Genomic DNA, 27,371 nt, shown 5'->3' with positions numbered 1-27,371 from the left:
TCTGTGTTGGCAGTCCAGTCCAGTTTATTGTCCAGCTGTACACCCAGGTATTTGTAGGTCTGGACAAATTCTACACATTTTCCTTTGAATGTACTTTCACACTTAGTGCATGAATAAAACTAGATGAACTGACCCTTCTGGAAAGGCAGTCACTCTAAAGGTGAGGGCTAACTATCATATTGGGAATAATTTCACGAGTATGTTTATTTGTAAACGGAAATAATGTGGCGAAACTAATAGATTACAAGAAGCAAAGTCCAACGAAGCAGAAAGGTCTAAGGTGGATTCCTATTCATCTGTCTGCATTATCGTGTTTACACGAGCGAATTTTTCACACGGTTGGATTCTATGGATGTAACAAAGCCATTTTCACGGACATTCAACGAAGTTGAAGACGGCCAGGGAACGTAATAGTGACATTCCTTCGCTTCATAGTTTTCAGGTATTTCTTATTAGACTAATTGTGATGTTTTTCTGAGTGTATTTTGAAATGGTCATCATATCTCGAATACCTAAAGTTAAATATTTCCAATGATACGTGGCATGACGTGTATCAGTGACGGGTGACATCGTACAGAAGCGTATTTGTTAATCAAATGTCCGGCAGCCTGCCGTACGTTAGGGTTTTAAGGTATCGTATATTATTAAAACTCTTTGTTTACTGTCGTGGGTACATGCGGTTTATAGTCAGGTGCGGCTCATTTATGTACAAAATGTTTTTTCGTATAAAAATGTTCAGGGTGCGTCTTATAATTAGGTGAAATGAAAATGAAATGATCTGCATTTATATAGCGCTTTTCAAGTCAATGACTTCCCAAAGCGCTTTACATTGTGCTTCACATTTCCCAATAGCGGCCGTGATCTGTGCAGCCATGTAAGGCGCTAACCTGCTTATTGGGGGTTCAGTGTCTTACCCAAGGACACTTCGACATGTAACACGGACAAGCCGGGATTTGAACTGGGATCCCTTAATCCTAAAACGATCGCTCTACTTCCTGCGCTACCGCCGCCCAGGTTCCCCTTATCGTCCGAATTTTACGCATCATTTGCCAAAGTTTGAGAGTCTAACGGTAACGATAGTGTAACGCCAGGGACATTTTTTTGTTGTTAGATTCCATCTATCTCTCTATCTATCTCTATTTCCATCTCTCTATCTCTATCCTGGTCATATCCCTCAAGAGGTGTGACCGACAGCAAGACAAACACATTCAAAAAAAAAAAAAAAAAAACACAAAAAAAAGGAAAAAAGTAGCCAAAAAAAACCCACACACAAAGTTAAGCACCTAGGCACCCAAGTTGGTCATGCTTTCGTCCCTCCAGATGAAACGGGACACAAGAAAGCGGCCATGTCACTAGGGGTCAGGGTGACACAACACACTCTTCTGTTAAACAGCAGGGCCCGACAGCTTTCACTGGTTTACCCCTGCCGCATGATACTGGTGCCCTGCCCATCCCTTGGAATGCGTCCAAACATCCTACTATCCTCTCACAACAACTCTCCCCTCATTCCGATCACCAACAAGAGCTCGAACTTCCATTATATTTACACCTCTTTCCTGCAGTGTACTCCCACGTCAATTGCAGCCTTTTCTTGGTCTCCTTCCATTTACCTCTGCTCTGTAGATTCTGTTCAACATTCGCTCCTCATCCATCCTCTCCATGTGTCCAAAACAACCACACAATTGCTCAGTTCCACTCCTACTCCAGTTCTGTCTCTCACAATTTCATTTTCTCAATCAATCCAATCATGTCATCCTAACATACTCCTCAATTACTTCATCTCAAAAACATTTAATTTCCTTCTCAAATCTGCGTTCAGGCTCCAAGTCTCTGCACCATGCAACACAGTCGGCACAATCACACTCTTATACAGTCCCCTCTTAACATTCATACTCGTACTCTTGTTGTTCATCACTCTCCTCAGAGCACCCAAAACTTTGCTTCCTTGATTCACTACGAGCATTGCCTTGTACTTCATTCCACCAACTGCAGCCACATCACAACCCAAGTACCTAAAGCTTTTAACTTCTTCCAGCACCTGTCCATGCAACCTTATTTCTAACGCCATGCCCACTCCATCACGTGAACACTCCATCACCTTACTTGTTCCAACACTCATACATAACTTACGCCTATCACACAATCTTCCAAACTCCATCACAAACCTCAATTTTTTCCTCAGGATCAGCCACAAGCGCTGTGTCATCTGCAAACAACAACTGACTTACCTGCCATACCGTTCCACTGTTGTCCATCATCTCTACACCTCTGTCAAATACTCTTGCATTCACCTCTCTCACCACACTATCCATGTACACATTAAACAGTCATGGTGACACACACCCCTGTCTCACACCAGTCAACACAGGGAGCCACTCACTTGTCTCACTCCCTACTCTTACACATGCTCTGCTGTTCAGATAATACCTCTTCAATACTTCCAACAACTTTCCACCCACTCCATACATTACCATCCCCTGCCACAACGCCTCTCCATCAACTCAGTCATACGCATTTTCCAATTCCATGAAAGCCAAATAAACATCCTTACCTTTTGCAAAATATTTCTCGCACACCTGTCGTACTGCAAACACCTGATCCACACATCCTCTTCCTTTCCTGAAACCACTGTGCTCCTCCATCACCACCTCATTGGTTCTTCCTCTCACTCTCTTAAACAAGACTCTTCCATACAGCTTACCCGGCACAGACAATAAACTGATACCTCTCAAATTGCTACATTCATACCTATCACCTTTACCCTTATACAATGGCACCACACATGCACTACGTGAATCAACAGGAACCACACCACTTGAAAAGCATACATTCAACAAGCGTACTAACCAGTCAATCATAGCCTTGCCACCTTTCTTTAAGCATTCAGCAGTGCAACCATCCAACCCAGGCGCCTTCCCACCTTTCATTTCTTTCACTGCCTCTTGCACCTCCCATATTTCCACAGGCTTCACATTTAAATCACCCAACACGGGCATTCTCTCCATACCACAGATCGCCTCGACTCTCACTTTGCTCCCATCTTCCACATTTAGCAACTCCTCAAAATACTCTGCCCATCTCGTCCTGACTGCACTACCGCTAACCAGCAATAATAATAATAATAATAATAATAATAATTTCCTTGTATTGTCATTCTGTGTAACAATGTACACAGAACGAAATGTCGATTGCACCTGACCCGTTGTAGCGAGCCGATGCAGCCAACAGAGGGCGCCGCCGACCACTTTTTAAGTCTTAGGAATGACTCGGCCGGGGCGCGAACCACCGACCTCCCAGTCTCAAAGCGGGCGCCTTACTATCTAGTCTACTAAGCAATCTACCATCCTTATCCCTTTACTTTCTCTTCCTTTCCAGACTCGTTCTTTCTTGCTCTTTTCACTTCTTTCCAGAACACCTTTCTCCTTTCCTCAAAGTTCACTCCCATCTTTCGACACATTCATCATTTGCTTTCCCTTTCGCCGCTTCCACTACCGCTTTTACCAACCTTTTCTTCACTTTATACCTTTCATACGCATCACCACTCTTATTTTGCAGCCACTCCTCAAAGGCGCGTCTCTGTCACAGCCTCTGAGACCACATCATTCCACCATTCATTTCCTTTCCTAATACCTCGCCCCCAAAAGCCTTTATTTTTTTCAAAAATTGACCATGCGCCTAATAATACAGTGCGCCTTATATATGGATCAATATTAAGTCGCAAAGTCTTGCAACTAAGGCAAGCAGCCGCCGACTAGATTTTCCCCGAAAGCAAAGTTGTCCGCGGTGTATGCTGGGATACATATGCCGGCGTTTCATTTCCCAGCCAATGTGTCAATCATCATTCGAATCGATCACTATTGGCTAAAGTTATTCGGAGGTAAAGGAGGTGGATCCTTTTTATCATTTACAGGCTGGCATAGGCTAAAGGGGCAAAACAAAGCCTGCAATTGGCCGAAAAAGATGAATGTGAATAGCAAGTTTGGTTGTCTATGGCATAGATAAAACATGTTTTACTATTCTGTATTTGTAAATATTTTACTCTCCTGGATTTACTACACTCACGGATATAAGAGGACCATGGTTGCACATTATTATTGAACGCAACAACTTCGATGAGCTACTCCGGCTATATATTTTCCCAGTATCTTGTTTCAGAGTGATATCGATGTTTCTGTGATGGGTCTTTTTTAAATTAAACTCAATTCCAAGTGTTTATTGTCATATGCACAGTAAAGTTGCGAGCGAAAAATAAAATAGAAACTAAGGAATGGTTGGTATTTCTTGAATCCCAAGACTTTAACCTTCCGAATGATATTTGGAACGATGCATTTGAGTGACATCATACTGACACTGTTTCCGTATATGTCTGAGACACATATTTGCTTCTTTGCAAGCTTGCCGAATGTTAAGGGGGTAATAAGTTTGACTGAACTATCTGACTGTTTTATCGACGTTCCCAATGTAGCGCCTTATAATCCGGTGCGCCTTATGTATGGAAGATATAGGACTAAAAACTATTTTTTGGGGGTGCACCCTATAACCCGGTGCGCCCTATAGTGCGGAAAATTCAGTACTTATTCACGTCGTTCTTTTTAACAATGTATTGGCAATCACCAACTCATTTTCCACACATAACTCAATCAATTTCTTCCCACTCTCATTTCTTCCTGGTACTCCATATCTACCAATCACATTTTCAACCGTCCCATCACCCACTCTTGCATTCGGGTCTCCTAGTATTACCACTTTCCACCCTTCTTTTGCACTTGCCACACATTCGGACAAATTCTTTCAGAAGTCCTCTCTCTCCTCAGCACTGAAACAGGTCCATATGCACTTATGAACACCCATACTTCTACACCCCACTTTAACCTCACCCACATTAATCAAGAAGATATCTCTTTCCACTGTACCAGTTTTTCCTTTGCTTTCTCACTCACAAGCACAGCCACTCCTTCTCTAACATGTCCACCCGTAACTCCAGACTTTCTACTATACATACCACCAAGCTGTAATTCACTCTTCTCTTTCATCTTTGTTTCACTCAGGGCTAACACATCAACCTTCCTTCTAGTCATCATCCATCTGATCTCCTCTTTCTTCCACTCACTCGATTTACTTCCACATCCTCTCACATTTAGTGACCCGAGAACTGGGGTTTGCGGGACCTTTCGGTCTTCCGCCCCCCTTTCTTTGCCTTGCTGTCTCTTAAGGAGTACAGATAGAGAGTAGATGATCCCCAGTCCCCTCACTCCCTCCACTTTAGACGCCTCTTACGACGCGCAGCGGACGGTGGAAGAATTCTCACACCTTCCAGGGAGAGAGGCCCCCTCACCACAGGATTTGTTAGATTACCCAAAACTAAAAAAAAATATTTTTTATAACGGTGTTATTTCCAACACTGCATATAACACACAAGTCGAAAGTAAAACCTCTGCCAAACGCGTCCCAGCATTGCACTCTCAATGGTTGCAGCTTCTGTTATTCGTTCCTTCAACGCATTCACATCTCTTGGAATAGGTGGCACATGTCATTTTTTTAAACCAATATTTCCACAAAATGAAACAACGTGGTGTGAGATTAGAAGATCTCTGTAGTAGGGCTGCTCGATTTTGGAAAAAAACCTTATTGCGATTTTTCAGACCTAAATTGCAAATTTGATCCGATTTTTGATTTTAAAAGAAAAGTGCATATTCTGTGCTAGTTTTTTATCCTGAGAACATAAACATAGTGACATGCAAACATAACTTGAGATGACATACTTAGAGACAGAGTTACAAAATATCAACTATCAATGTACTAATAAAAATATAATTGCAGTTGATCAAATGGTCATTATATAAAAGGACAATGAGATTGGAGGGTTATTGCTTTCAGTATAAATAAACGATTAAAGGGCTAACAAGCTACACGCTAGAGTCTGGTCCCCGCGACTTCTGCAATGTCTTTGTGATCATTAGAATACAAGTGTCACAAATGTAGTTGTTTTCCACAAGGAAGTATCTCCAAGTCGTGGCTTAAGAGTTGTTAGCCTAGCTGTGAGCTTAGCCATCCGACACCACCTCAGTCAATTCAAAGGCAGGCAGCACCCGTTTTTCTTTGCGCATTTCTGACTTTCCTCAGAATCCGATTTAGTTAATGAATTTAATTTCAATGTAATGAGATGGTAAAGCTAAACTCGCGTTTGTATTGGTGGCCATTTGTGTACGCGCTGTTAGGCTGACTGGCAGCTTACACCAGCCTATCAAAGTCGTGCCCACACGTCTTGCAAACTTTGCCACGCCTATATTGGTTGGTGCCATCAAAACTTGCCTCCGATTGGCTGGCAATGTTAAACCCTGATATGTGACAATTTATGTTGGCCAAACACTCAGTCAATCAATTAACAAAGTCGAACTATAAATCCTTGGAAAAAAAAACTGGTTTGCGGTTGCACTATCGCACTATGTCACATCGCAATATCGATTTGATTTAGGATAATCGTGCAGCCCTGCTGGGTAGCCAAGACATGAGATTGTAGTCATTCTTCTCAGACCCTCCAATCCATCTGTCCGGCTTTGTTGTGTTCAGAAACTGTCTAACCGTGAGGCTCCAGTGTGATAGTGCCCCGTCCTTTTGGAAAATAGTCACCAGACTCTTTATTATTCAATCTATCCATTAACCAGTTTTCCAGCATGTCGAACTACATCTAACCAATAAATGTTGCTCTTGAAGAATAGTCTGTAGACAGCTTTCTTCAACATACCACAAGGTATCCTTTGGGGAATTTCGCTGATGCTTAAGAAGTTCATGTGGGTTCTCCTTATCCCATATGCGAGATGTATGCTTGTTTACTTTGCCATTTACACAGAAAGTCGCTTCTTTGCTAAAAACAAGCCGGTCATCGTATTCTGCAACCTCCATCTTCTGTTGCAATGCCAAGAGTCACAACAAGCCGGTATATCAGTGTATTTCAACTGTTGGACTAACTTGTTTGTAAAGCACCATGCGCAGTCTTCTTCCTAAGACATGCCAAACAGTTGTTGTAGGACACTTAAGTTCCTTTTTGGCTCTTCTGATCAAATTACGGCGGCTTTGATGGAAAGCAGTCCCACCTCGTTCAATCACATCTTCTGAAGTTGAGGGGCGTGCCGTTATGAATTCACCGTACCATCTCACTATGGACTTCCTCTGTTGTGGCTCCATTTCCAATTTTTTTTTCAAAATGCACGTTGAACAACAGTTCATAATTTAGTTTTTGCCAGTTCAAGAACACAAAACACCTTTTCCGGTTGATTGAGTGCCATTAAGGGGTCTGAAACGAAAAAAAAAATGAAATCCATAACCTTACAAAAAACTTTATATGATTATCTTTAAAATGGCCCAGCTTTTATCTTACCACAATTCATAGTTAATGAGCTGCGGGTACTTCAAATATGCCCAAGACTTAATGTTGAGTCTCAATTTTTTTATTGGCTGAATTTATAGAATATGGCCATTCTGTGCTGCCCAGAAATTGGACCAAGTCCTGACCTGTGTAACTAACTAACAATTTACGCTACTACAAAAGTTGATGTTTTCTGGTTTTGTACAGGTGCTTTAAATCCTTGAAAATGCTTGAATTTTAATTTGGTGTTTTCAAGGTTTGCAAAGTACGTTGGATTAAGGTTAGGTGCTTGTGAATGCTTGGTATTATTGCCATTTTTTTTAGATTAAGTGTTGGGTTAGGGTTAGGAGGTAGGGATTAGGCTTCAAATAAGGGTTTAAAATGTATTTTATGGTTCCAAAATAGGATTGGGGCTAGGGTTAGAAACAAAGGTTTAGGCTCCTTACTAGGGTATTAAACATAATTTAATGTTTGGAAATTGGATTGGGGCTAGACTTAGCAAGAGTTATGTGTAGGGTTAGGAATTAGGGTTGAGCACCAGATTAAGATTCTAAACTGAATGTAGGGTTCCGACATAAGTTTAAAGCTGGGGTTATAATTTGGAACAGGGTTAGGGCTAGGAATACAAATAGTGTTAGACAACTATTGTTAGCTATAGGGCTAGGGTAGGAACGTAGGGTTTGGACTGCAAGTTAGGGGTTTTAAAAATATTTTAGAAATAAGGGTGGGGCTAGAGTTAGGGTTTAAAACTAAGCTTAAGGCTCCTTCTTTTGATTGGTGCTGGATTTCTTTTTGCAACGGTACCTGAAAAAAATTGAAAATCGGCTTTAAAAGTCCCTAAAAAATGCTTAAAATTGGCCAGGAAAAAAGTGCATGAACCCTGTCTTTTTGTGTCTTGATTGCTTGTCTGTGCAGGCCATGTGGTAGCTGAGGAGGAGGCTAGAAAAGCTCACCATCTGTGGCTGTCCGTGGAAGCACTCAACTACACCATAAAGACTAACGATGCCGGATCACCCACAAAACCGCTGGGAGACGCTGCTCAAGCGGTGCGTGACAACTGCCACAATGAATTTACTTTAGCTTTGGCTTCAGCTCTCCCTGAAGAATCGCTACAGCGTGGCATCTATAGCGAAGCGTCCCTCCGAGCCCGCTTCTATGACCTGCGTTCTTTGGTACGCAGGGTGGCCCTCATCGATGATTCGCACAACTCCTTGTACCAGTATTTCCTCTCTTACCTGCAAGCGGCGTTGCTGTTTGAGGCAAAACAAGAAGCCCCGCCCGCCCAACTCCGCGCCGATGATTTAGACCCATTCAAACTTCTTTCGTATGCCACCTACTGCATGGAGCATGGAGATTTGGAGTTAGCCGCTAAACTAGTCAACCAGCTAACAGGGGAGGCCCGCAGAGTGGTGGAGGACTGGCTAAATGAAGCCAGGCTTACTCTGGAGACCAAGCAGGCTGTCAGTTTGTTGTCTGCTTATGCAAATGCGGTGGGGCTAGGGACCACCCAAGCTCCGTAGGCTCACTGCATGACCAACGGGACACTTGAATTAAAACGTATCATATAGTTTTCTTTTCCACGCTTGCAAAGAAACTAGTGAATCACTTCCTTATTACTCAGTTGAGAGATTTTTAGTAAGGTAGACGATTCCAGTAAAACTGTTATCTCACGTGTTCTCTAAAAGCACTTCATAACAATAGATGATAGTTTAATAACTGGCACACCTGCTCAGCCTTGCGTAATTTGTTTAGACCTTCTTGAATCAGGTCCCTTTTTGGGCATCTTTATTTCTTTTTCTCCTCACAAAAACTAATTAATAAAATCAATATGCAAGTAATATGTCCGCGTTTTATTTTTTTCAACAATGTACTTCTGAATAGATATTGAATCTAAATGTGGAGCTTGCCTCATTTCTTATCCCTATTCAGCATGAATCTCTTAACAAGCTAGCCCAAGGGCCAGTCGCGGCCTGCTGGACAATATTGTGAAGGTCCCACCTTAATGTGTAAGTTTCAGGGTTTGTACGGGTGCTTGAAATCCTTGAAAATGCTTTTATTTTCATGTTGTATTTTCAAGATCAAGAAAATGCCAGAATTGAGTTAAGTGCTTAAAATTGTTGCCATTGCCAAGTTTTTGGCAGTCTGGCTCTATTGACTACACAATAGATAAAAAAAAAAAAAGCAAATGAAAATGGCGCTGACACGCCTGCTTTGGTGGCTTGTCATTATGTGTCATGTCAAGCATCACCGCCCCCCTACTATTCGCACTCAAGAGGACAGGACAGCTCGGGGCGGCAGTAGCTCAGGAGGCAGAGCGATCGTTTTACGATTAACAGGGATGTGATTTTTCCGACTATAGTCGGAATTCCGACTTTTTCACTTGCGTAGCAAACAAATCCGACTGTCTCACTCTTTCCTTTATTGCTCTGGCGCACCCTGGTGGCCGTTAGAAAAATTGCATAAATTGGCCACATCGTTGCACAAGCTGCAGGGTCTGAACTACATTTGAACTGACCTTGCAGTATTTACAAAAAAAATCAGGGATGTGGGCAAATTATTTTGTTATTTAAATCTTCTAAAGATGTTAAAATAATAATTTAAGCATGGTTTTGGACTAGTAAATTGCTTAAAACCCAGGAGCTTTGGGGGGGCATCGCCCCCCAGTGCCCCCCCACTGGGCTCTGCCCTGGGCCCCCGAACCCCCGGCTAGGTTTCAGACTTTTTCTCCTCACCTCAATCACATCCCTGGATTAAGGGATCCCAGTTTGAATCCCGGCTTGTCCGTGTTACATGCAGAAGTGTCCTTGGGTAAGACACTGAACCCCCAATAAGCAGGTTATTGCCTTACATGGCTGCACAGATCACGGCCGCTGTTGGGAAATGTGAAGCACAATGTAAAGCGCTTTGGGAAGTCATTGACTTGAAAAGCGCTATATAAATGCAGATCATTTCATTCATTTCTCTATCTAGAAAACTGGCTTTTTTGGCTCGGCGGAACATGGGCAATGAAAACTATTAGTATTTTGTTTTGGGGTAGTTTTTTCTTGTTTTAAACTTTCTCCATATATAGCATCTGTTATTGTCAATATGTTTCTGCCACTTTCCCAGATTTTTTAAATGATATATTATAAATATTAATAAAACATGCACCAAATTATGTAATAATTAGTAATTTCATGTTTGCAGGTTATCCATGAAATAAAAAATACAAAACATACAGAGATCTACAAAAATGTTTATGTAAAATTCAAAACAATTTTAGCTTTTTATCCACTAAACAGATTTAAAGTTGAACAGTACTTTTTTGTTTTCCGTAATGAACTCAAATTGCCCAACACCTATCGAGCCTTTTCAGTATTTGTAAACAATTGTCGTATTGAAGCTGTGTGTGCATTGTTGAATCAGAATGGTAGATTTCATGATGGTTTACAACAGACAATTGACACAAAAATCAAAGAGTAAAGGAACAGCTGAAAATAGTACAAAGTATTTGCTAGCTGCAAGATAGCAACTTTATTTTAGTCATGAAAGTCAACAGAAAAAAAAGTTTTAGTTGACACTATATCATTTGCTTTGAAGGCACTGGGAAAAATGGAAAATTTAGCCTTGAAGTGCTTGAATTTGTCCATTAAAAAGGTGTAAGAACCCTAAAGTTAATGTAAGATTGAATTATCAGTGTTAGGTTAAACTTTGTACGTGACAACTCATCCCTGGAACACAATTGTCTCTGTAACTAATGCCTTATTATTAAAACATGTTGCTGTAATCTGCGACATATTGAAATTATTTTGTAAATTTTAACACCATCCATAATCAGTACCTGTTCCTGACTCGATCAGGACAGATTAATAAACCCTTAGTCCGCCAGAATCACACCTATAATCATGCCAAAATAGAGTTCACAACTTTATATCGCCCTATAAAGTAATACTTAATGCAGTTACGGTGGAACCATATCAAGAACAGGGAACAATTATTTCTCCCATCTAATATTCTCCCTACAATATATACTCGCATCTAAGCTGTATTTTCAACTGTCAAGTAAAGTCGCATTTATTTGTTTAGCCCTTAATCACAAAATGTCTCAAAGGACTACACAGGTTACAGTTACAGCATCGCCTGATCTTAAACCAACATGTGGGCGAGGAAAAACTCAGAAACCTCAGCATGAGGAAAATGAGAAACCTTGTGAAGGGGCCTTACAAGCGGCAATTCCCTTTCAAGGATGACCAGGGTGCAATAGATTTAGCTAAGGGGAAACAATACACAAAACATAGGTAATATATAAAAATTTGTCCAGAAAGTGCATGACGGCAACGACGCCTCATGCCTGTAAAATTGTCCAAAAAGTCCCTAACAACAAATACACCAAATCAAAGGAATACATTAAGCACAGGTAGCACATGGAGAGACTCAGTACTTTTTAACAGGCTCTGCAAGCAGAAGTATGCATAATAAGAACTTGAATAAATTGTGTGCATCTGTGTGAAGAAAGTGAAAAAAGAAAACAAAAAAAGACAGGTTTTTGGGTTAGGGTTCTTTATATTACCATTAAAATTGTTACACTAATCACAAAATGAAATGATAATATAGGAACCATCTATTATACTAACTAAATTATAGCAACATGTATTTGATCACTTTACCACAGACCTGGGCAAATTACAGCCCGCGGGCCACATCCGGCCCTTTGTACGTCCCTGCCCGGCCCGCGTAAGACCAATCATAAACACCATAAATTAAACTTTTTTTTTTTAACTTTTATTTTGAAATTTTATTTTGACTACATATACCCGTCGTAGACGTAGCGCCTTCACGCGCGTATACACCTGAGTGAGTGAAGGTGATACTGTTCGCCAGGGTACCCCCAAGATGTCGGCACACCCCAAGAAAAGAAAAGTTGATAACGAATGCCGTATTTTCAACAAGACATGGACTTTACAGAAATTAAAGGTAAAGCAGTGTGCTTAGTCTGTGGTACACAGGTTGCTGTGTTTAAAGAATATAATTTGAATCGCCACTACACGACCAAGCATGAAGCTAAATACAGAAACCTGTCTGGTGAAGAGCGTGCAAGGGAGTCTGATGCATTGCTTGCAAAACTACAAACCCAACAAGGATTTTTCACTAAACTTCACACTTCCAGAGATGCAGCCGTCAGGACAAGTTATGTAATTTCTCATAAAATCGCCAGAAAAAGTAAGGCATTTTCCGACGGAGAGTTTATTAAGGAGTGTTTATTGGACTCTGCTGAGCTGATGTGCCCAGAAAAAAAGGGCGCGTTTGAGAACGTTTCACTCTCCCGACGCACTGTAACGAGGCGGATTGAGGACATCGCGGGAAATTTAGAGCAAGAAAAGAGCGGCCGACTTTTGACTTTTTTTTTCTCTGGCTTTGGATGAGAGCTGCGATGTACGTGACACCGCCCAGCTGCTCATCTTCTTACGTGGGATAACCGCAGACTTTCAAATCACGGAGGAGTTGGCAGCCATGCAGTCAATGAAAGGGACAACCACAGGTAATGACTTGTTCAGAGAGGTAAATGCATGTATGGCTTGCAGGTGTGACAACAAATGGTTGTCCAAATCTGGCCGGGAAAAATGTTGGACTTTTAAAGAGAATGCAGGATAAAGTGACAGAAATGAACCCTGATCAGAAATTGACCTTTTTGCATTGTATCATACATCAGGAAGTGTTGTGTAAGACAGTGTTAAAAATGAAACATGTTGTTGATTCTGTCACTAAAATAGTTAACTTCATCAGAGCGAGAGCTTTAAATCACAGTTTGTTGCTTTGTTGGAGGAAAATGAGGCTGAACATGGTGACATAAGCTATCACTGCACTGTTAGGTGGCTCAGCCTTGGCAAAATTCTGAAAAGTGTCTGGGACCTGAGAGACCAGATTCAGGAGTTCTGTGTTCAGAAAGGTCATGACGTCTCAGAACTTTCAGATGAAGACTGGTTTGCAGACCTCGGATTCACTGTGGATGTGACTGCACTAATGAACGAACTTAATGTCAAACTGCAGAGCAAGGGCCTTTTTGTGCATTAGATGTACAGTGCAGTGAAGGCTTTTATGAGAAAACTGCAGCTTCTCTCAAGCCAAGTGAAGGACAACATTCTGACCCACTTGCCAACACTTAAGGAAGCCAAAAGATCAGGCGATCACCTCCAAAAGTACTCAACCATGTTAGAAACATTGCATGCAGAGTTTTCAAGGCGATTTCAAGATTTCAAAACTCTTGAGAGTGAAATGCACATGGTCTCTTCTCCCTTCAACTGCAGTGTGGATGATGCGCCAAGTGAAGTTCAGATGGAAGTCATAGATCTGAAGTCTGACACACTTCTGGCAGATCACTTCAAGTCAGTCTCACTGCTGGATTTTTACTCCTCCCTCAAAGAGGAGAACTTTCCACACCTGAGGAAGCATGCTCAGAGGATCCTAGTCCTCTTTGGATCTACCTATCATTGTGAACAGACATTCTCAGTTATGAAGTTTAATAAATCCAAACATAGATCCTCTATGACTGATGACCACCTCTCAGCTGTCCTTCACATAGCCACTTCAGACATTCCGCCAGATTTCAATGCCCTTGTTCAAGCCCAGAACAGACTGGGTCATTCTCACTGAAGAGGTAACATGAGGTGGAGAACATTACAAGTTATTGTTTGTGGAAATTAACAAGTTAAAAATAAATTGCACTGGTTCAATGACTGTTTTTCTTATTTAACCAATACACCACAATTTCACATAGCCTAATATAAATATTTACAGAGTGCTATATTCTTCTGATTATCAGCATCAGCTATTCAAAATATTTAATTTGAGCATTTTACAATGAAAGAAAGTTGGTGGCCCTCTGACACAATTCAGGTTTCTCATGCGGCCCCTGATAAAAATTAATTGCCCACCCCTGCTCTACCACAATATGTCACTGTGTTCTGTAACTCATTCAAACTTTGAACCTTTTGTAGACTAAGGAACTTTAATGTAAAATTCAAGTAACTCAGATTCTCTGAAAAGCAACAGATGCTAATGAAAATATTGACAATTCGTTGCAACAACAAAGTAAACTATAATTGGGCCAGATCGTTAGAGAACAACCTATCTTAATGCACGGTCTGACAGACAGACGCGGACTTACATGGGGAATTAAGTTACAATGTAACGGATTCCATGTCGTCTAATGCAGCGGAGTAAGAGTACAGTTTCTTCTTTACAAATTTACTTAAGTAAAAAGTATAGTGATTCAAAGATACTCTTGGAAGTACAAAATGTCCCAAAACATATTCAAGTAAATGTAACTTGTAACTACCCACTTCTGATGTTACTCAATGTCACAATAATCTTTTTTCCATTTAGTAGAGAGCATTCCCCCATACACACCCCTCCCTACCCTTTGTCAGGTGTTACACACTTCAAGAGGACATTGATGTATCCGGTGTGCGTTGGTTGTAGCTTGTTTTAATCATTTTCGTTTGCATCAGCTTTGTTTACATCTGCCATTTGTCTTTGCGTGCTCTCTCATTCGTCTCTCATTCCATCTCCTCCAATCACGTGCTCACTTTCATGACCCCACATTAGCACCTGGCGCCTGACCATAAAAACATTACAGACGCTGCCCTACTTACAAACGAGATATGGTCTGGACGATCACTCGTAAGTTAAAAATGTTAGTAAGTTGCTTCAGTGCTATATTTTGTATAGAATGTATGTTTAAGGTTTATATAAGTATGTATAAGGCTGTATTGTTACAGCAATGTCCTGATATTTTTCGACATCCCGAAAAAAGTTTTGTCTACCGTCTTTCGTAACTAGAATGTTCGTAAGTAGGGGAGTGTCTGTACTAAATGTCCAAAAACTTTGCAAAACTAACAGAAACGTGTAGATTAATTAAAATGAAACAAACGAGACAACATTAAGAAACAAGTATGAACATATAAATTAAATAACATGAAAATAAATGAAAAACGCAATTAATTACATGCCCGGGGTGTTCCCTCTTTCAACCATCAATTCAACATCCATTCATTCACCCAATGCACTAATTTTACATGGGTCTCACATAGTCGCTGGACTGGCCTTGTAGTTTTAGGGACATGGCAATTCAAAAGTTACTTGGAAATAATTTACTTGCCCAATTTTACAATAGACTTCTGTTAACGGGCCAACCGAAAAGCGACTGTTACTTAGTACTGACTTAGTACCTGCACAGAAGGGCAGGACCGCTCCAATCCACGTAACTTTAAACTGGTATTTAAAAAGGGACTATGTGTAACATTTGACCTCAAAATGTCGCTGTATTGTGTAGTGCGACCTAAAAGGTTTGCTACAAAGCACAAGGAAGAACACAAACTATGTCGACTCAATACGACCAAATGGTACTCAATTTCATATTTTTCTTCTAGATGCTAGATGTCCCGAAAAAGGACATTTATTTTTCTATCCATTATGTGCACTACTTATCCCAGCTATCTTTGGGGAGTGAGCAGGGAACACCCTTAACGAGTTGCCAGCAAGTCGCAGGGCACGCAGAAAAAGAATGTGTGAACTGCGCACAAGTAAGCTGGCAGCTGGATTTGAACCCACAATCTCAGAAATGTGCTGCGGATGCACTAACCACTCAGCTGCCTATTAGCCCCATCATTTATTCAATACAATCAAATTCAGGCAACAATCACTCTCTAAATTTCAAACTTGAGGGAGTATTTCGATCACGAAAAAAACAAATAATAAAATAAGTTTTTTTCACATGACAGTATTGTATTGTATTTGATATATAATGAGTCACCTTAACATAGGTTGAAATAGGAAATGGCATATGGACCAATTTTGTCTATATAAAATGTACTACCCAGTTTGTACCTCAAGTGATCACAGTGATATTTGTATTTTCAGGTTTAGGTAAACTGTTGGCTTGCCTTGCATTCTCAATAAACACATACACAATTGTGCCATTAGGCAGTGCTGTATGTATAATACAACAGCTGAGGCACATTGTGAAGCGCTTTAGGAGGTCTTCAGTGACTTGAGAAGTGCTAAAAAAATGCAGACCATTTACATCTACTTGACCTCTGGAGATGAGCTCCAATTGAGTTCTTAATTTGGGTGCTCGATCTTAAACAGAAATTGCAAATGTTCTGCAACAAGAAATCTCCATTAGGGAATGTGATTATTAACAATGACTATTTGTAGTGCAATGATTTGAAGTAGAAATAATTGGTTCAGTTTGAAATTTAATGGGTCAAAGATCTAAGTAGGTTTTCAGTGCAAACCGAGCTCAATTATTTTGAATAATAGGCTTGGGGAGTAACGGCACACATGTACCGGCCAGTGTTCAGGATAACACAGTAATAGATAACGCCGTAACTTCTATGCACAAACGACACGCGTCGTTTGTGGACGAAACGGCTTCATGAGCCGTCTCTTGGAAGTGGGAGCTGGCTACCTGTAACAGAGTTGAAATTTGATTGTTTTGAATGTTTTTTTGAATTCTCACAAAATCTGTGTTTTTGTTGTATTACTGTTAATATTCCGGTACCTCATTCAGTTGTTAAGTCATGGGCGTCTGCGACTGTTTTTTTCGTTTGGCACTTTATGGGCTTCAGCGCTTGCCGTAGCTTAAGTGATTTTTGTAAGCGTTGAAGATAATTGCAGTCGAGAACAGAGACCCCTGACTTTTGTATTGTTTTATTTACTGAATGCAGGCAATAAACCAGAGATTGTGAAACCTTGTGTCGTGCATGAACGAGGGTCGCTACACTGGTGCCGTGACTACGCAACTGGATCATTTCGATCAGCCTCTGAGCAGATCCCGGCGTTGCTGCATATTCTTCTTGTGTCCACTAGAGGGTACTGTTGTACTGCATTGGCGCTTTGATTTTGTTTTATGTATTTGTGCCACTGTGCATTTGCTATCAATACGTAAATTATTAGTTAATTTCTGGTTTTTATTTTTCCTGTTTTATTTTCTATTCTTTGTATTATCGAAAGTATAATGGCTGAAGGATATAGTAGTCAAAATGACGATTTTCAGGGCTTTTCTATTGGCAGGGGTGTCCATTTTAATGGTTTGAATGCAAACACACTTACTAGTGGGTATGGAAGTAAAGGTGTAGGTGGTCTCCAAGAACATGTTAGTGATGGGAGGGACAGGGGGCGTGGTATGAGCCCAAACTGGTCTCCAAGTGAACAGTTCTTGAGGGAGAGTGCACAGACTTCAACCCAAATGAGTGATAATATTGCCCTGCAACACCTGACTGACATGGTAGGCCGAATTGGAGAGCAGATAGGCAACTCAGTATTGGCTAGTCTGCTCTCTTCTGGTTTCATTGATCGCACACATGCACATGACACACCAATGACTGGAAAAGCAGCGACTGTTATGACTAAAGACGACCCTAGACCACATAACACAACGCAGGAAAACACTACACCGGTAATTGTCCATGTCAAGACTGAACGTGAAATTGTGACTTTCAGGGGAAATGGTTCTGACAAGTGTTCAATTCAAGAATGGATCACCATGACTAAAGCCCAGCTTCGGAAACAGTCCTATACAACAGCTGAGAAAGCAGATGAGATACTAAGCAGGCTTTTAGGGAGGGCAAGAGACGTTGTCAGAGTAGCTCTCAGGAGTGATGAGGCACTTGATGTGAGGCAAGACCCAGATATCATTTATGACATTCTAATACGATACTTTAGTCATTCCTCGTCAACTCTCCCGTTGCAAGATTTTTACACCACGCTACCCACGCCAAAGGAAAATCCAGTTGACTACTGGATCAGACTAAACAAAGCAGCAGACACTGCTGATGAGGGTTTGCGTCGCTTGGGCAGAAAAATGGAAAACCTTGGCGGGGAAGTGGCACAAATGTTTGCAAAGTACTGTCCTGATCCACAGCTATCAAACATTTTCACATGCAAGCCTGTTAATGAGTGGACCTCTAAGGACGTTCAACTCAGGATAGATGAGTATCAAAGGGAATCAGGGGCGTCAACTAGGTCTTGCAGTGTCCCTCCACTGAAGAATTACCCGACTGCAGTGCTTGACAGTGAATCTCCTTGTTGTTCCTACTCTGGCTCTATAGAGACGGGTCTCCAGTCCATTTGTCCCACCCATGTTAACCCCGATCCATATACACATTTTTCGTGTGTTCGACAGCATGCCCAGCGCCCACAGCATGTCTCACCGCCTGTCCGTGTCCCATCACAGCATGTCCCACCACAGTATGTCTCACCACAGTATGTCCCACAGCCTGCTCAGAAAGATGACAGTGATGTCCTTGGCCGAATGATGAGCATGCTAGAGAGAGTTTTGTCTAGAGTGGAGCCACTGAATCCTGAGCGTATTCAGAGGCGCCTAAGTCCTTTCAACTCTCCTCCATGTAAGGTGTGTGGTGGCGCTGATCACTCCACTTTATATCATTGCAAATTGAATAATCTGTGTTTCAAGTGCCTAGCCCCTGGTCACTCTAAGCAGCATTGCCCCGACAAAGTTTCTCCCCAAATCAGTTCAGTTTCGGGAAACTAGCTGACCTGTATTCAGAGGGAGGCCGTACAGGTCAAAATGAGTTCTCCCACCCATTTGATCTCAATTTCAATTCAGTTTTTAATTCTGACACGTTCACACAATCTCAGTTGCCTAATATTGTTTATCAAAACACACATACTGTAGGGGGCCGCGACAGTTTGTTTTATGTACCAGTTAGAGTGGGGAGCAGTATGACTTTGGGGGGGATGTTGGATAGTGGCTCCATGGCCTGTACCGTGAGTGAGACTGCTCTGCGTAAGATGCTCTCTGTTGGAGCAGTACGTACAGAAGACAAATTTTCCATCAACGTGACACTCATTGGTGTTGGGGGTCGACGAGTGTGCCCAAAGTCAGCTTTCAACATCGAAATGGAAATCAATAATTGTAAAATGATTGTGCCAACAATTGTTGTTGAGGGGCAACCTGATGACCTAATCATTGGAACTAATGTTATCAGAAACATATTGCATGAGTCAAAGAAGTTTGGTGCGTACTGGACAGCAATCTCTGCTCCATCATCCACTAATGCTGAAACTGAGCAATTTCTTTCATTGCTAGCTGGCTTGCATAGATGGAGTGGTGGTGAAATGCCCGAGAAGATAGGCACAGTGCTCTGCAATTCAGCCACATGCCTTGAGCCTGGCCGTGAGTACCTCTTGTGGGGGAAGCTGTCAAAAACTGCACGAGTATCTCCTGGGAGCGCAGCGATGACAGAACCTACGTCGGCACGATCTGCCCCCAAGGGTCTAATAGTCGCCAGAATCGTCACACCTCTGTGGGCAGATGGATGGGTTCCACTGAAAGTCATGAATGTCACAGAATATCCGCTGTTTTTGAGACGCAATGCAAAGCTGGCTGACTTGGTGCCTTGTGTTGCTTTGGAGGATCTAGACCTGGTCAGTGGCCATCAGAGTACTTCCGTTGTGCAATTGCCCCCTGTCTGCTCTGATGTAAGTAATGCTGAGGAGAAGCTACAGTCTATTGGCCTGGGTGAACTAGATGTTGGCTGTTGTGATGCATCGTCTGAGTGTAAAGACAAGTTGTCAGAGCTGATCATTCACTACCAAGACATCTTCTCGCGTAATCACCTTGACTGCGGAAAGGCGAAGGACTTTGTTCACAGAATCCATCTGGTTGACCAAAAGCCGTTCAGACTCCCTTTTAGACGTGTGCCACCGAGTCAGTATCAAAAATTACGCCAAGTTTTGAATGAAATGGAAGAGAAAGAGATCATTCGAAAGTCGACAAGTGAATATGCTTCACCTTTAGTTCTCATCTGGAAGAAGAATGGTGATATGCGTGTGTGCACTGACTTTAGGTGGTTGAACAAGAGGACTCTGAAAGACGCTCATCCTCTGCCACATCAGGCTGATTGCTTAGCAGCACTTGGTGGCAACTCCTTCTTCAGTACAATGGACTTGACGTCTGGGTTTTACAACATGCCTTTACACGAAGATGATAGGAAGTACTCAGCGTTCACTACGCCTATGGGGCCTTATGAGTACAACAGGTTGCCACAGGGGCTCTGTAATAGCCCAGGGAGTTTCATGAGGATGATGACATCCATTTTCGGGGACCAAAACTATTTTAGTCTGCTATGCTACTTGGACGACATTTTAGTATTTGCCCCTGATGAAAGTTCTGCACTCAGACGTCTTGAAATGGTGTTCAGCAGACTCCGTGCCCACAATCTGAAACTGGCCCCCAGGAAATGTCACTTTTTAAGGAAATCTGTAAAATTTTTGGGGCACATTATTGATGAACATGGAGTGTCAACCGATCCAGAAAAAGTTGAAAGTATAAGCAAAATGACTGTGGCGGACTTGATGGAGTCGGATGGAGCGACACCTTCTGTGAAACGTGTACGGTCTTTCTTGGGCATGTTAAATTTTTATCAACACTTCATTCCGGGGTATTCAACACTCGCAAAGCCCTTGTTTTATCTGCTGGCTGGCCAGAAACAGAAGAAAGGCAGAAAGCCCAAATGCACTGTAGTGGGCCGCAAACTGAAATCAGGTGACTGGACTGCTGACCACGACCAGGCATTTACAGACCTCAAAAAGGCCCTTATCCATTCTGTGGTTTTGGCTCATCCAGACTTTAGTCGTCCATTTTTGCTGTCGACTGACGCCTCTTTGGATGGCCTTGGAGCCGTTTTGTCCCAGGTACGTGAAGGTGACACAGTGGCTAGGCCAATTGCGTTCGCTAGCAAGTCTTTGACCCGGTCACAGAAGAACTACCCAGCTCACCGTTTGGAATTTCTTGCACTGAAGTGGGCTGTGTGTGAGAAGTTTAGCCATTGGTTGAAAGGCCATGAGTTTACCGTCTGGACTGACAATAATCCACTTACAGACATTATGACTAAACCCAAATTGGACTGTTGTGAGCAAAGATGGGTGTCAAAGCTGGCCAGTTACAATTTTGAAATCAAATATGTGCCTGGTCCCAAAAACACGGTTGCTGACGCTCTCAGCCGTGTCCCTTTTTGTCAGAATGTTGGCCACAGACTAGTCAGTGAACCTCTTCATGATCTCACTGCGGAAGCTGCGGTTTTGTCTGATACAGCCGTCCAACAGACTTTCAGAGACTCTACCGATCAGCCTGTCATGGCAGAGTAGCTGTCCCATTCTTTAGCTACAAATGTCCAGTCATTACTCGTGTCGGCCCAGACTGTATCCAATCAAGAAGTTGCTGCTGTTGTCCAGTCACACACTGAATGGGCCTCCGGTGCGAGAACTCGTGCAGCTCAACTGATAAGCCACATGCCCCACCTTATCCCAGATACACTACCCAGTCTGCCCGCTTTCTCCATGGATGACCTGCGGGAGGCTCAGTCCAGGGACAGAGTTTTGTCTCGTCTTCGGTTTTATGTGGAACGGTCTCGAAGACCGTCTAGACGTGAAAGGGCACACGAGACAAGTCAAGTTCTGGGCCTCCTGAAGCACTGGGAGAAGTTTGTTCTGAGTGATGATGTTTTGTACAGAGTATCCCGTAATCAGATTTCAAATGCAAAACGCCATCAGTTAGTGGTCCCTGATTGCCTGAAGGCCGAAGTTTTAAAAGGGGTGCATGACAGTGCGGGCCATCAAGGCCAGTCAAGAACCCTGAGCATCGCCAGACAGAGATTCTTTTGGTTGCATATGGACAGAGGTGTGAGGATGCATGTTCGTCAATGTCAGCGTTGCATAGTCAGCAAAGTCACTGAGCCTGCAGGGAGGGCCCCTCTGGAAAGCATTGCCACTTCCCGCCCATTGCAACTTGTTTGTATTGATTTCTGGTCCGCTGAAGATTCACACAACAAATCTGTTGACGTACTAGTCATAACAGACCATTTCACCAGATTGGCACAAGCTTTTCCATGTAGAGACCAGTCAGCCAGGCAAGTAGCTAAAGTTCTATGGGAAAAGTATTTTTGTGTTTATGGCTTTCCGGAGAGGATCCACAGTGATCAAGGCCCAAGCTTTGAGAGCAATTTGGTCGCAGAACTTTTACAATTATCTGGGGTGCGTAAGTCACATACTACCCCGTACCATCCGATGGGAAATGGAAGTGTTGAGCGTTTTAATCGTACTTTGGGCAATATGATCAGAGCTCTGCCCCCTGAATCAAAGCAGGACTGGCCAAGACGTTTACAAACACTCACATTCATGTACAATTGCACTGCTCATGAAACTACTGGATATGCACCATTTTACTTGATGTTTGGGAGAGTTCCCCGCCTCCCAGTTGACACTCTGTTTGGGAACATTTTGTCTGACCCTGACATTACCACCTACGGCAGATATGTTGCAAAACTGTCTGAAGACCTGAAGGAGGCTATGTCAATTGCTCAGGAACATGCAAAAAAGGAACAGGGCAGACAGACTCGACTCTATAACAGGGCAGCAAAAGGGCCGTCAATTGAAGTTGGAGATAGAGTCCTTGTGGCGAACAAAAATGAGAGGGGCAAGCGAAAATTGGCTGATAGGTGGGAGTCTATCATCTACACTGTTATTGAGATGAACCCTCAAACACACACATTCAGAATTCAAGACACCATCACAGGGAATGAGAAGGTTGTTCACCGTAACCTGCTGATGTTGGTTAACTTTCTCCCAGTTCAAGACCAGCCCTCTCCCCAGTCTGATTTGTCTTTGTCCTCTGCACAATCATCTGCCTCTGTTTGTTCTTCAATGACCAGTCCCACTGTCTCCGAAGAGTCTCATGCTCGAGTGCCTGCTCAGCTAAACCGGTCTGGATAAGCGGCAGATGATGCGCAGAGTCTTGTAAGCATCTCAGGCTTTGACAACTACACAGATCTCACACCTGCATCTGGGGAGAGAACCAGAGAGTGGGTGCATGGGCTGAACTCTGAAAGTTCTGATCACTCTGGTCATTCCTTGACCACTCATACTCACGACACTGCTGTTAGGGATGACAATTCGACTCTTAGTGAGCATGATCATGTTCAATCTGTAGTGGCTGCTGTCTCTGGAGGTAACGTTAGCCACACTGATCAACCAGAGTCTGCACCACACCGCACTACACGCCTGGGTCGTGTTATACGACCAGTCAACAGGCTTCTCCACACTATGGCTAGACAAGATGTCACCAGACACCTACAGTGTAATGTTTAGACTATGCGTAACACAGTAGTTCGAGCTCTTGGGGCATGACATTTTTTCCCTTTAAAATTCTTCTGAAATAACTTGGTTTTGGAGAGAATGTTTTGTGCTCATTTATGTCTTGTATACGTCTTGGGTGAATGTGGAATGTGTAAGGCATTCTATAGCCGTTGGCTGGTTCAGAGAATTTTCTCTGGCCACTGCATCCTTAAAGGATACTTCTCAAGTCGGTTCTAATATGTGTGACCCAATGACTACTGTTATATATTGATTTTGATTTTATAACCAAGTGTGAGATTTTGTCCAGAATTCGGTGGGGGTGGGTGTAACAGAGTTGAAATTTGATTGTTTTGAATGTTTTTTTGAATTCTCACAAAATCTGTGTTTTTGTTGTATTACTGTTAATATTCCGGTACCTCATTCAGTTGTTAAGTCATGGGCGTCTGCGACTGTTTTTTTCGTTTGGCACTTTATGGGCTTCAGCGCTTGCCGTAGCTTAAGTGATTTTTGTAAGCGTTGAAGATAATTGCAGTCGAGAACAGAGACCCCTGACTTTTGTATTGTTTTATTTACTGAATGCAGGCAATAAACCAGAGATTGTGAAACCTTGTGTCGTGCATGAACGAGGGTCGCTACATACCCCCCAATCGAGAGCCGGGTCCCTTCGACATGCTGTTTTTCTTTTGTGATTGGTTAAAATGCGTTTTTTTTCCAGGGATTCTGTGCTGTTGATTTTGAATTTTTGAGTATAAAAAGATGTTAAAATCGTTTTGTATTTTATCTTTAATTGTAGATTGACAAACATTTTAATTTATGTTTCCTGTGTTTTAGTGTTAACTTTAGGTGTTAATATTGCTTTACTCTTCCCATTAATAAGTTACTCTTAATAAAACACAATAAATGGTATTATACGGGTTGAACAACAAAAACAACCTAATCAGCCATTTGGGAGCCAAAAGAGTCGGCTCTTGTTAGTGAGCCATGCCAAAAAATCTCTACAACAACCATTTGAATTAGATTTTATTTATTAAACTTACTTTAAATTGTTTGCTGTTGATGGCTATTTTATAACAATGTTTACTGTGATTAAGGGCTATACAAATAAACATGACTTCCCTAATGTTTATTTTTGTTGCACTTCAAGTGTAGGATAAATCTGTTGCTGGAAAGGTGCAATAAATATTACACGGTTCAATGATACTGTCTGTTCTTTATTCAACTGACTCGAATACTGCTGTCCCTTAGATCTGCTTCCAAAATCTGCTCAGAGAGGAATCACACACATCCAATATATACTTTTCCGTTTATTCAAAACACATGCGTTAAACAACATATCTGATTGGCTTAGCAAGATCACATGATTTCATGAAACGATATAATGCTGGTCGCTAGGTGTCACACTATCATAATAAATAAGAAACGAAGGTTAGTGTCCGGTGTTGTGCCCAAATCCGACTCCTGTGCAAATTCCTCCCCCCCTCGCGTGAACGCGCATTCTGCTGCGCTTCCAACAAAAGCGATCGTATTCTATATAAAACGCTTATTAAAACAATAAAGCGAGCTAATTATAACAATTGGGAGATCCTAGTCTATATAACGCGTTTATTTAAACAATAAAGCGCGATCTTATTCTACAAAATGCGTTTGTTAACGCGGATGAAAAAGTCACCAACGTCAATGTACGCTTCCGACAAAAGCAATCGTATTCTATATAATACGCTTTTTAAAAAAATAAAGTGAGCTAATTATAACAATTGGGAGATCCTAGTCTATATAACGCGTTTATGTAAACAATAAAGTGCGATCGTATTCTACAAAATGCGTTTGTTAACGCGGATGAAAAATTCACCAACGTCAATGTACGCTATGATTTCCGCAATCACAACTAATTGTACACAAATAATATTTATTTGATTTACTATAATATCCGTATGTAATGTCTTTTTTATTGTGAATGAAACCCTGGTTGCATTGGATCCCCCGTCGTAAACAAATTGTTGTTGTTTTTTTTTTCATTTAAAATCGGACTTCCCTGCCTATACTGTTTGCAAAATAAGACACGCTTTAAACCTCATTATGTTTTTTGGTTTTGGGATCCAACTACAGAGGAATACCTTTGCGATGTGTTACTGAATAAATGTTCGACCAATCTAGTTCGTTTTTATTACTACTATTAATAATAATAATAGTAGTATTATGAGAAACGTCTGAAAGTTTTCAAATACACTGTGCTGACATATTGATGCCACAGAAGGTTACTCTACAAGTTACAAGTCTGTATCTCCAACAGAGTCTGTTTTAGCAGGGTAGTCAGATTTTTCTTTGGGCACAACACCGGCCAGCTGTCCAATTGATCTTGGAAGATAAAGATTAGCCCTCCTGTTTAGAGAGGAGCTAATCATTTACGGTATGCTTAAACAATAATGCAATGTATTTCTAAGGAAGCATAGATAGGGAGGAGAGGCACATTTTAGACAGCCAGGCGCCATCTCTGAATGACTTTTCTTGATTTAAGACCGTGATGCGCCATCTCCGTGTCTGAAGGAGAAAATTAACTACCGAAGCTGTTACAATTGTAACAGAAGACATACATCACCTGGATATAATCTTTGCCTTCGTTAAGTTACTTTTTTTATATAATCATACAAAGGTACATTCAAATTATGAACAAACTATTATTTTTTCACATTTATATTTTGTTACCATGTCAGGTTTTTTTTTGTTTATGGTTCGAACACTTTTCCAGTTGTTTAAAGACCTGGTTTGTTTCAGTTAGTTGCTCCTGGCGTTTATTAATAAATGCCATCCTTTTTAGCACAACTGTTTCTGTTCCAGCTTCCCTGCATTTAGGTCTATTTCCACAAACGGGATAACTACACAGGTTGGCTGCAGTTTAAGGTCAAAAATGATAATCCCCTCAAGACTGGTAGCAAACAAGGAAAACACAATACCCAGCCGCAAAACAACATTTGCTAATGGTAATAAAACCACTACAAGCTTTTAGTTTATGATCTAGCACAAAGCAAGTAGCACACTTTGAAGGTTCTTACCATAAACATCAGTTATTTTAAAAATAGTGTTCATTTCAGTCATCACTTCAACTAATCCGTTGCAATTATTGTTATTGCTCCCTGGATCACATTCTTACATATCACAGCTGTCCCAGTTTTTACGCTTAAACATTAAACAACCGAAATCTTAACTGAGGTTCACTTTGCTTTGTCCTATTTATGTCTTTAAAAAAGTTGTTTCGTTTGCAAAGGTTGAAGAAGGTAAACAACCTTTTTTTTTTTACAAGGTCAGAAAAAGTACAGATGTCTGTTTTCAAGTGTAGGCAAAATGTCATCAGACAAAAATCCAAGTAACTAACCACAAAAATCTACATAATAAAGCTGAATGAATTGGGAGTTCATTTCTATTATTATTATTTTTATTGTTCCATCACAATTATATTGTTAAATAGAGTACTAGGTCATGTTTTTTGGAAATTCTTGCTCGTTGGATTTGCAAAAACAAGAACATTGTATATCAGATATTACCAAACTTTTCCCTAAGAGAATAATTAAAGAATACATTGCAAAGGACACTAGGTTATTTTTTTCTTCCTATGACGTATGACAAAGCAAATGCATAAGTTGTGTTTTACAACTATCTTCAAGCAGATAAGGCAGGTTTAACAGACTTTTCTCTGAAAAGTTATTTGCGCTGTCCTTTTAGCTTCAGTTCAACAGCGATGATGATCTCCTTGGAGGGAGCTTTGAGATGGAACCTTTACATTAATCTTACCGTATTTATACCACCTTTGTGCAGACTGTGTTGAAAGGCGCAGTCTCAGTAGCTGGTTTTATTTTTTTAATTCAACATTATG

The 27,371-nt window shown here is 41.5% G+C and overlaps 1 protein-coding gene across 1 annotated transcript in view; it reads left to right on the top strand.

The window, feature by feature from the left end:
* immt (inner membrane protein, mitochondrial (mitofilin)) overlaps nt 1-9,204 on the top strand; it is a 33,639-nt gene extending 24,435 nt beyond the window's left edge. The window contains exon 14 of the mRNA XM_088344118.1: nt 8,282-9,204. Within this exon, the coding sequence (XP_088200244.1) occupies nt 8,282-8,886 (605 nt within the window). The 3' untranslated portion in view covers nt 8,887-9,204. The remainder of the gene's footprint in view (nt 1-8,281) is intronic.
* The last annotated feature ends 18,167 nt before the right edge of the window (nt 9,205-27,371 follow it).

The sequence above is a fragment of the Urocampus carinirostris genome, chromosome 9, assembly GCF_059441175.1.
Source record: "Urocampus carinirostris isolate Australia breed hairy pipefish chromosome 9, RoL_Ucar_1.0, whole genome shotgun sequence".
NCBI classification, from domain to species: Eukaryota; Metazoa; Chordata; class Actinopteri; order Syngnathiformes; family Syngnathidae; genus Urocampus; species Urocampus carinirostris.
This window is presented reverse-complemented; position numbering and strand designations above follow the sequence as displayed.